The sequence below is a fragment of the Haplochromis burtoni genome, unplaced genomic scaffold (genome assembly GCF_018398535.1).
Source record: "Haplochromis burtoni strain Fernald_Lab_line unplaced genomic scaffold, NCSU_Asbu1 Contig_323, whole genome shotgun sequence".
Lineage (NCBI taxonomy): Eukaryota > Metazoa > Chordata > Actinopteri > Cichliformes > Cichlidae > Haplochromis > Haplochromis burtoni.
The window spans coordinates 42,923-54,573 of record NW_024582684.1 but is presented as its reverse complement, the minus strand read 5'-3'; the positions used below and the strand labels follow the sequence as shown (position 1 = coordinate 54,573).

General features: G+C 40.4%; 1 protein-coding gene across 8 annotated transcripts in view; it reads left to right on the top strand.

The window, feature by feature from the left end:
• The window catches only part of clockb (clock circadian regulator b), a 17,106-nt gene extending 7,758 nt beyond the window's left edge, over positions 1-9,348 (top strand). For 7 of the 8 annotated variants that reach the window (XM_014339918.2, XM_014339914.2, XM_042228419.1 and 4 more), the window contains exons 15-24: positions 27-102; positions 439-583; positions 746-849; positions 2,458-2,598; positions 2,816-2,974; positions 3,659-3,859; positions 4,548-4,759; positions 4,873-5,005; positions 5,598-5,732; positions 6,000-9,348. In XM_014339918.2, the coding sequence (XP_014195404.1) occupies positions 27-102; positions 439-583; positions 746-849; positions 2,458-2,598; positions 2,816-2,974; positions 3,659-3,859; positions 4,548-4,759; positions 4,873-5,005; positions 5,598-5,732; positions 6,000-6,263 (1,570 nt within the window). In that variant the 3' untranslated portion in view covers positions 6,264-9,348. 8 annotated transcript variants of the gene reach the window in all.
• Positions 9,349-11,651: the final 2,303 nt, after the last annotated feature.

Below are 11,651 nucleotides of genomic sequence, written 5' to 3'. Positions count from 1 at the left end.
TTTTTTGTTTTTGGTCTAAAATGCAGCTATGCAGAGGTCAGGGCAGAACAGCGCAGAGAGCTCGGCATCGAGGAGGCAAATCCAGAAGTCACTGCAGATAAGGTGAGAAATAAATAAAACATGTAGCACTTATAATTACAAACATAATTACAGGAGTAAAATTGAGTCTAAAAACAATGTTGTGGTAGAAGTTGTTGCGTAAGACTAACTGAAACAGATGAAAGCAAAAATACCAGAAATATATTACATGTTGAAGTACAATATTCAGCTTCATTAGGAGCTGTTACAATGTTAGATTATGAAATTTATGCTTCAGATTTTCTGCTGGTACCTCAATTACCTTTTAGGCCTGTAATTTCCACTTGTATGCACTCCATTAGATACAATGGATAGGCTTTCTTGTTTTTTTAAATCTTTGGTATTTTCTTATTTTTCCAGAGTCAAGACTCTGGCTCAGAGTCACAGCTCAATACGTCCAGCCTGAAGGAGGCACTGGAGCGATTTGACCACAGTAGAACACCTTCGACTTCCTCGCGGAGTTCCCGCAAGTCCTCATCGCATGTGTCTGACAACACCTGCACTTGTAAGGACACCCACAGTTGCACAAGTAATGTGACATACACTGACATACTGTTAAGGGGAGGTGGTGAAATATCCTCTCTGTATTAAAATTCAGTGGCTAACTCCTGTAGTAAAATGATATCATCTAAAAATAACCATTGACCACCAATTACTTTCTCTGCAGCGACAGCTCCCAAGTTACACATGGACACGGCCACGCCCCCTCGGCAATCATTAGCATCCACCATGGAGATGACATCACAGCGCCGGTCATCTATCAGCAGCCAGGTGAGACAGGACACAGCTGGCTAATGCACAGAAAATCCTTACAAAACTACTTCTGGCCATAACTAACACAGAAATTGGTCAACAAAACACTGTTTTCTTTTTTGTTTTATGGATTGGCATATCTGGTTCCTGGTGGAACTTTTGTGCTTGACTATTTCCTGAAGCTTTCTTACGTAATCTGAGCACTAAGCGCAGACAAACGCTTCCGACTTCAAGAACAGTGTTAATTCTGCTGACTAATAAATAATAAGTAAAGTGCTATACAAATGCAGGCCATTTACTATTTTAATAATTTTCATCATAGTTTTTGTCAACAACCTGTTTCTCCCTGACGAAAACAAAATCACTAAAATAAAAACGAATGCATGAGGATAAAAACTGCGATGAAATCCACGGACACTTGTACCAACGAATAAAAACAAGATGAAAATGTTCTGAGAGGCGGGGTGAGGTTTGGAAGTGATCCTGTCAGTATTCTCTGTGTACATCAAGGTTGGATGCACAGAATTTGATCTGCCCTCAACAAACAGGGTGTGGAGGAAGCTCCCATGCCTCTGTTTCTCATGAAAACATGACAAAATTTAGAGCAGACATATGGACATATTTCGCTTTTTAAGTCTGGGAAAATAAGATGCTTTGCAAACCTTGTGGAGTAAAAACACTTTTACACTTTATATTTTAGGCAAATAAATCAACTTCACATTTAGGTTTTGATAATCTTGTGATATGTAGTTGACCCTAAACTTAGATCCCTAAATTATAACTAAAACTAAATGACTCTTCAGGCAAAAATTCAAAAAAATTGCTGTCACAAAAACACTTGTTAAAGACAGAGAGCTAAACCAGAGTTACAGTGAAGGCCTGAAAGAGCATCACTGGGGAAATTATAAAGCATCTTTTCAGCTGCTTAAAGTCTGTACATAAAACCTGTACGCGAGTTTAAATTTCCATTATATCACATTATGTTGAATGTGACCTGATTTTACCACCATAATTTTCAATACATGTAATCAAATTTCTCAGCTACAGTTTTGATTTCAAACTTCAATGGAGAGCAACGGGCAAGGTTAATATGCAGATGAGGTTTCAGTAGGCCAGCAGTTAGCATCAAGACAGTACTGCAGTGTTAGCTGGGATGGTGAGAGGTTCATTGTTTTGCATCTTCACTTCAACAATCTTTCAATCAAAAATACATAATTACCATAAAATCTGTGTTTTTCAACTTACTAAAGTTGGTGTGCTTTGAATGGGCATTAAGCGGCGTCAAAACTCAGAGATGTGCGTCGCACTGTTGCCTCACAGCAAGAAAGTTCCTGGTTTAAACCTCAGCTAGGGACTTTCTGTGTGGAGTGTGCATATTTTCTCTGTTCCTGTGTGGGTTTCCTCCGGGTAGTCTGGCTTCCTCTCACAGTCCAAAAACATGAATACTAGGTTAACTGTTATTCTAAATTTTCCTGTGTAGATGTATGTATCTGTAAAATTAGAAAAACACTATATAAATGCAAGTGTATTTCAGTTTTAAGTCTTGAACATGTGCATATAAAGTGGTGTAATACAATGAAAAATTCATGCCTGTAATCATAGTTTTTGTTTTCATTATATTTGCAGTCTATGAGCTCTCAGACTACAGGGCAGAGTGTAGCTCCTGGTATGATCAATCAGCAACAACAACAACAACAACAGCAGCAGCAGCAGCAACAACAACAACAACAACAACAACAACAACAGCAGCTCCAGACAAATGTGCAGGTGAGACATAATTATGTGGAGAAGAGCTCAAATGGTTTGTTGACAACAGGTTAATTGGTGACAAACGTTTTTTCAAATGCTTGTATAATGTGGACTCTGAGGTCTTGGACCTTGTGGCATTTAATTAACTGTGCAACCCAACTATGGAGTTCGATTAGCCAGTGTATCCTAATTGCATACACATTGCACAGCTTGTTCTTTTTCTCTACGTCTGCAGCCGGTGATGGAGTTCTCAGCGCAGGTGAATGCCATGCAGCACTTAAAGGAGCAGCTGGAGCAGAGGACCAGAATGATCCAGGCTAACATTCAGCGGCAGCAGGAGGAGCTCAGACACATCCAGGAGCAGCTGCAGAGAGTCCAGGGGCAGGGTATACAGGTAGGCTGTAGATGCGTATGCAAGATTACTTTTAGGTCAGCACTGCTTTATGACATAAAAGCCTTTTCTTACAGTAGGTGTGTTTAAATCCACTTTACTCAGTGTCTATTTATATCTCTAGTGTAACTTACCTTGTGTCATCCTCTATTACTTTGCTTTATTTCTCTGTATTCATAACTCTTTCTCTGTCTTCATGTCGAAGTTAACATCTGTATATCGAGAAAATGGTGTGTATGACTGCACCTAGTGTTTACAGCAAAATAAAATTAATTATAACAATAAACCAAAAGGGTGGATTCTGTTCACAGGATACAGATAGAGCCAAGAAGTAGTGTTGATGTAATATTTTCCACATGTGGGAAAAAAAAAAAATCACTTAATCGAACAAGAAATGTGACCTCTGTTCAGACCAAGTAGGTGAATTGTCCTGTACCTGGTTTTGCTTGACCTAGATCAGTACTGGAATCCTGCATGCATTATACATTTCTTCTATTCATAGAAAACAGTAAACTGCCATCTCCTGATTGTGTAAAGATAATTTATTTCTGTTGATTATTCTGTTGTCACGCACAGATCTGGTAAAAGTAACACACACACACACACACACACACACACACACACACACATTGTAAATCTCCTTACTATCTGAATGTGGCCTGACGTTTCATGTGTCCATTCTAACAGATGTTGCTGCAGCAGCAGGGTGGACCCATGAATGTACAGCTTCCTCAAGTAGGATCAGTCCAGCAGACAACTACGTTGACCAATCAGGTCCAGCAAACAACAATTAACCCCGTCCATTCGGGAACACAGCAGCTCACCATCCAGCAGCAGGCTCCTCCCACTCAACAGAGCTTACAACAGCAGACCAACACCCTTATGCAGGTGCGATACCGGCAGACACACGCAAGCAGACAGGCTATGGAAATACTATGAAAATGGTTTTGAAAGTTCAGATCAGATGAAAATGTTTGGCTGTTTCCTTTGCATGTCCATGATTTTGTCATTTCCTTTTAATCTCAGAAGTTGCCTGTGTGTGCATGTAGTCTTCTTTCAGCTTTCTCTGTGAACAATAATCTTACCTAAATTTGGGACAGTATTAGTCACTTTTATGCAGATATTACAGTGCTATGCTGTGAGGATAAAATGTTAAAATCTCATGCTGTTTGCATTTTTAATAATGTGACACTTTAGGGGTCACTCAGTGATAGTGGAGGCTTTCATTAAACCCCGCCTTTCGTCTGAATAGACACAGTTTAAATTTCCATGTTGTGAATTATTGATTATCTCATGCAATTTTGAAGTCAGCTCAAAATGGTGAGTGTGACAGCAGCAAGACATTTCACCGATTTCATTTTTGTGTCTCAAAGTTAGAAGACAGAAAACTTACGAAAAACCACTTTGACTTACATGCTGATTTATTTTGTGTTATGTGTAAATTTCACACATGACAGCGTAAAAGTGGGGAAAGTGAAACTGGAGAACGAATCCACAGAAAATCTTTAAATAATCTTGTTAATGCTTCGTTAATTTAAAAGACAATGTCATGGCCTTTGCTGTTGCTCCTCTGTAGCCCCAGCGTCAGACTCAGCAAGCTTCTCAGCCTCAGCCTCAGCCCCAACCTCAACCCCAGACCCAGGGCTCTGTATCTGCTCCTTTATACAACACAATGATGATTTCCCAGCCAGGACAGCCAAATGTGCTGCAGATCAGCACCAGCCTGCCGCAGAATAACACCCAGCAAGGCACAGCTGTGGCCACTTTCACCCAGGACCGACAGATCCGGTTAGTGCAGAACAATCGAACCTGATTCCCATTATAATGACAATCTGACAGTTTGTACATTTGAAAAGCTGATATTTACTATGATGGATAAATATATCTATTTCTTTCTCCAGCTTTCCAGCAGGGCAGCAGCTTGTGACCAAGCTCGTGACAGCTCCAATGCATGCATGTGGTGCAGTCATGGTTCCCACTTCTATGTTTATGGGGCAGGTGGTTACTGCATACAACCCATTTGGGAGCCAGCAGGTAAACACAGTTTGAATTAAGTCTGTTTCTTTTGTTTTGCCTCTCTCTGTCTAAGATCAAAACTATTTGGAGTGAAGCCCATTTAAATGATTATATCTGAGCCACTCAGGGCTGACAAACTGCTCCTGGCATAGTAAAATGTGTGTTCTTTAACACTTGGTGTAATGATTCTGGCACAGTAGCTTTGAAAATGCTCATTAGCAATAATTTTCTAGGTGTTTGTAACTGAAATGAAAAGGGGAGGGGGAAAAAAGACTAGTTAACGCAACAGTGTGGTTCTGGAAGTAGTTAACGAAGAGATTCAGGATGATAGAAAAAGTATTTGGGGTTTAAAAAAAAAACAAAAAAAAACAGCATAACCCTTTTAATAATTAATTGAAACCCAAAAGCACGCTTGAAAAACCAAAGACTTGCAGGTTGTTGGGTAATTACTTAAATAGTGAAAAATGGCACACATCTTAATAATTGATAACGATAAAACTAAGAGTAGCTACTCATTCACCCTGAAAGCAGTGAGTGAGTGAACTTTTTAATTCATTTTTATTCCTTTACCTCAACATATTCCCTTTGTTAACCCTCTGTACCACTTCAGCAAGGGGGGCAGACCCAAACGCTGACTCTGCAGCCGGCCCAAGCACCTCAAGGACAACCAGACGGCCAAAACCAGACAGCTGTAGTGGCACAAAGCAACCAGCAGGGGCAGCAGCAACAACAGCAATTCCTGCAGGTATCACTAGAGGGCAGAAGATGTCATTGATTTAAAATATTGTAGAGGCATGGTATGATAGGATAGCATTCATGTTTAATTTTACTGTACAGATATTTCATTTTTATGATATTGCGAATAATTGTGAAATTATATGAAGTGTGTCTTAAGTGTACGGAGTGTCATTTACACTTGTAAATGTTTGAGACTTTCAGTGACACTAGAGAATGAGCAGAGGGAGAAGAATTTCCTTCATTGTCTAATATCATTACATTGTCTTGCTGCCAGGGCCCTCGTCTTCTCCACAACAACCAGTCTACGCAGCTGATCCTGCAGGCAGCTTTCCCACTCCAACAGCAGGGAACCTTCACCCAGGCAACACATCCACAGCAGCAACAACAACTGCAGCAACAACAACAACAACCGCAGCAACAGCAGCAACAACAATCTCACCACCAGAGGCACCAGCAGCAGCTTAAACCACAGCCCCAGAAACAGCAGAAAGCCCCGTCATCGCACAGGACTGATGCTGTCAGCAGCCAACAGCAGTGAAGCGAGGAGGGGAGTGTGTACAGCGAGAACATGTGGGGAATTGGAACTCTTAAGGGATTGTTGCATACGTTTGTTTTTTTGTTTGTTTGTTTTTTCCCCCCGAAATCGTTCCTTCATCTGAAAGAAACAAATCATAGGAAAGAGGAAGATGAGTCCACAAGGAACTCACCAAAAGACTGTCACCATGGCAACAGGATGGATTCAAATCCCCATTTCCTCTCATGAGAAGCGGTGTTGTGAGGGAAGCTTCAGTTTCTGTGAAAACCTGAATTAATTACTTTATGGTCATTTTTTTTTTTGTTTTTTGTTTTTTTTCTGAGAAGCGTGTCAAAGCGAACTGGCCTTGTACAGATTTACTGTATGATACAAACAAAAACTTGTAAATATCCACCATAGCCTAACAGAAAACAGAAATGTAGTATTTTATATGATTGCATGGAAAAAATAACTGTGTAAGCTTTTATTAGTTGCTTTAAAAAAAAACTTTAAAAAAAAACAACATAACTTTTTACTTTGGTCAAGTGTGGTCAAAGATGGAGCACTGACTCCTCTTAGACCTCCCCGCCCTACCACCACCACCACCACCACCCCTCCCAGGAAAAAAAAAAAAAAGTCCAGAACAAGGTTTTAAAGTTCTGAGTGTTTTAAAAAATGGTTGGGCTTGGGTGTTTTTTGTGGAAGTTGTTTTTTGAACACTGTGTCTCTGAGACAAAAAAAGGCTCTCTTTCTAATTACAGATCATGTTTGGCAAGAAACTAGATTACAGTTTAACTGTATTATTTACAGGATAATTACTGTACATATGACGTGTTTAGTGATTCCAAGTGCCAATAACATAGTCAAAATTTTTTTTACTTTAAATTTCAAACAGACTATTCAAAGGCATATATTTTCCAACAAGATATTACCCCTATTAAAATTAATGCGTGTGTATATAGTAGGGATTATTTTTTAAAAGTAAAAGAGCCCTATATGTAACAAAACAGTATATCCTCAAGCTCCTCAACTTTAGCACTTAACGTGGTTGTGTACGATAAATCACTGTCGACCCTGTTGTTTGTAATCTGTTGTGTGATTCTTTGAGCTAATGAGTGTTTCTGAGAAAACAATCTTTGTGTGAATGAGTGAACAAGAGTGTCTGTGGCTGGTGTGTGTGTTGCCCCTTGTGTCTTACAATAATTGACTTAGTAAAGGGTTTGAAGTTGTTGGATGGTACTTGTATTCTCAGGAATGTGGAAAGTTTTTGCTTCTGCCTCAGTCTGGAACCAGACCAGAAGGATTAGACAGTGATGCTGCAAAGACCATAGGAAGAAGATTCATAAAGGAAGTGGTGACTGAATCAAATTTCCCCAGATTTCTTTAGCGCCTTCGTTGTTTATTTATCAAAGCATATAAAAATATGCTGGTGGGTTTGTTTGTTTTTGTGGGGGTGGATGTTGAGACGCAGTAGAGCAGAATTGCAGAGAAATCCTTCTGTTGTCACTCTTATTGGAATACGCTAACCTCACGCTACCCAAGCATCTGAATTTCAGCTGACTATCTTAAGGTCTCCTGTATCATCAGTGTTTCGTCCTTCTTCCTAGGCCTCAGAAAACCTCATGCAGTCCAGTTCACTTGACTCTCGGTTCTCAAATAGCAGTCAAAAACCAGGACAGGGTCCCGCTCCACTTTAAATGGTTTGGGCTCAGCCTGTGTACTTCAGTGATTAAGCCATATCATACAGAAAAGCCTTGGTTTGGAGGAAGTGAAATGTTGGCAAAGGAGCATTTAGAATGTGTTTTGTCTCAGAGTGTAGTAAAAGTGTGCATGTGGGTTTGTGTGAATATAACATCTCCTGTCCTTGATCCTACATCTTATATCACTTGGGGTCAGTATTTCTTTCCCCTGGCGATAGCCAATCAGTTCTTGCGTTGCAGTATAAAGGAATTGTAATTTTCAAGGAACGTCTGCTCTCGTTGGGCGCAGTATTGTGCGAGCCCGTGTGTGGGACAGCTCAACTTGAATATGTTTGTGTGATTGAGTCTGTGTGCATGTTAGCTGTCGCTTTATCCCAGTATATTTTCATGCACAGAAGTGTGACTGGAAAGTGGTTATTAGGCATTGCAGAGCACTGGTCACCTGCCAGGCTAAAGAAGATGGGTACTGTTATTGTTCTGCAATAACAGACTGCTCACAGTGACTCTAGTACTATCTGACAAGTCTCAAATGTTAACCCTTGGACATAAGCTTAACTTAGACTAAATTGCTGTTAGCGGGGATAAACCTCATTTCTTGTTTTCCCCCATACAAATAAGGAATAGTGGCGAGATTACACAGTGAGGGCTTTAATATTTGAATCAGGTCTTCCACTCGTCTCACATTAATTGTTTGTCCTGTATAGATTAGTGTGTTTGTGCGTGCGTTTTAAGGCATCTCTAAAGGGTAATGAAATGTTTATAGTTTGTGTCACTGATACCCAGCCCAAAGAATGTAATGGTGTTTTAAAGAGACTAATGGATGTTGTAACTGTGCGCCTGTTTGACAGGCTTTATGATGAAGGAAATGGAGGGGTGTGAACGAAACTCACAATTCACTGCAAGAATCCAGAACTTACAATCTGAATTTCAGTCTATTGTAAAAGAACCTCTGAATGTTTCACCATTACAGACTTTATTGGTTTGCAGCAATATGTTTCTGACAACATCTTGGTTGGGAAAAGGGTTCAAAATCTCTTCAAAGTTGAGGTCTAGGATATTTGATATGGGACGCCATTGACAAGACGGCGAGCTCCCCCTTCCACACAGATACACAGGTCACCTTTCCACTACACCGTTTGGTTCTAAACAGTTCTAGATCTAGTATAATACTGTACACATACACAAAGTTAAAAACACCAGTATTCAGTGTAAAAACGGTGCTATGCTAACCTGTACTGTATGTATTTCTATCCCTTCTTCTGCTCTTGAACTGTGCTCCTTTATCTACCCCAAAGTCAGATGTAATCAATATTTTGAAGCAAAATGTTTGCTAACATTATTATTATAATCCCCTCTTCTCCCATCTTGGTCAATTTGAAAATAAAAACAGTTGCAAATATTAAATGTGACATGTGTGTTGTACTCAGTTTTTAAGCCAGTGATGGCCTTCCTTTTGACCCACAGTAAAGTACACTTATTGCCGGTCGTTTACCTTCACATGCATATGAACTTCTTAATCCATAAGGTTTAAATATGATGTCGGCCCACCCTTTGCAGCTCTAATAGCTTCATGTCTTCTGGAAAGGCTTTTTACAAGGTTTAGGAGTTCGTCTATGGGAATTTTTGGCCTTTCTTTCAGAAGTGCATTTATGAGGTCAGAAAATGAATGTTGAATGAGAAGACCTGGCTCACAGTCTGTTCTAATTCATCCCAAAGGTGATCTATAGAGTTGAGGTCAGGACTCAGGCCAGTCAAGTTCTTCCACACCAAACTCACACATCCATGTCTATATAGACCTCTGCTTTGTGCAAAGCTGTGCAGTCATGTTGGAATAGGAAGGGGTCACTCCCAAGCTGTTCCCACAAAGTTGGGACCAAGATGTCCAAAATTTCTTGGTATTCTCAAGCATTAAGAGTTCATTTCACTGAAACCAAGGGGTTGAGCCCAACTCCTAACCCCCCCCCCCCTTCTCCTCAAAAAAAACCCCATCCCACAATTGGCAAATTGCACTGAGACAAGTACCATTCTCCTGGCAACTGCCAAGCCCAGACTTGGTCATCAGATTACTAGATGGAGAAGCATGAATCCCCCAGAGAACACGTCTGCACTTGTTTAGAGTTCAGTGGCGCCGTGCTATACTGTGATTTTATGCGATCTACCACTTCATAGCTGAGTTGGTCTTGTTCCCAATCGCTTCCACTTTGCTATAACACCACTAATAGCTGGAATATTTAGTAGTGAGGAAATTTCACCACTGGAGTTGTTGCACAGAGTTGCTGGAATTCACTGAGCTCCTAAGGTGACCCATTCATTCACAAATGTTTGTACAAGCTGTCTGCATGCCTAGGTGCTTCATTCTTTACACTTGTGGCCATGCAAGTGACTGAAAGACCTGAAGTCAGTATGGGTGAGTGAATACTTTTGACAACATAGTGTATCTGGCTGGCAATCCTAGTGCCCATCTGAGGTTCACATTAGAAGTTTGACTGAAAAGTGCTATTACTCCTACAGTAATTGCTGCCATTAAAATGCATCCATGGAACAGGGGTGGCAACCTTTCATCAAGAAGCATCATGCGACACATGATGGTTGGGCCATGTTGGCAACCTGAGGCAACATTTCACAAGAGTTTCTTTTACGACTCCATGTTGTTTCACAGAAAACAATAAAAGACTTATTGCAGTTAGTTTGACCATCACAGGTACATTCTTTATTATTACAAGTCAACCAACTGTATCAAAACTGCAAGAACCCGAAAGCCAGAGTGCAGAAACATTTTTCTGCTCTCTCACCAATAACTGTCACAAACAAATGCATTCACTTAAAAAAAAAAGTCTAAAGGCACATCTCTAAGATATTTACATTGCATACAGGTTTGACATACAGTAAAAAGCACACAATCAGTCCTAAATCCTTGGCCACACTGGCTTTGCTAAAGAGACTAAAGTTATCCATAAAAACATACAGCAATTGTTGTTTATAAGTCACAGTTTTCAAAGCTACAATGCACAGGTGGAAATTCGTGTTTATGTAACTTTTATGGCTTTATCTTTTTCATTAGGAATTATCGCTTGCATGCCACTCTGCTATGGCTTCTCTTCTTCTTTTTGTTTCCTCTTCAAAGACACTTTGTACTACCTTAGAGAAACGTGTTCATTTAAAGGCCTGCTGAAAACAAGTTTTAAGGTTTTAGGATTTGACATTTTGGGAAAATATTTTTGCTGAGTGACATAAGAACAATTAACCTTTCCAACATCCAGTCTGCCCTCATAGGCAGAACTTTTTAAGCAAGATGTCTGGATTGAAAGGCTATGCCTCCTAAACACAGCAGCGACACAGGGCAGTGTGCTCCTCACGCTTCTCCTATACTCCCTTTTCATGACATGTTCCCCATTTCAACCCTCCAGCGCCACCACGGGCGATTTCATGACGTCAGTGATGCACTGTCAACCATGGAAGAACCCTGAGACCTATTCTTGGGTTTGTGAAAGAAGGAAAGGAAATGGGTCAGACGGGCTCGGCACGTGTGTAGCCAGCGGATGGGGCAGCATGTGATTGATGGAATACCTTAAACAATGGCAGTGTCCTGGTTTCTAAATCATATGATTCCTACATTACTCTGTAATGCAGAGGTATTTCAGGATAGGCAGAGGGTATGTAGGAACTTCAGGAAGGATACAAATGATGCTCACGCACAAGCAGCAAAAACTCC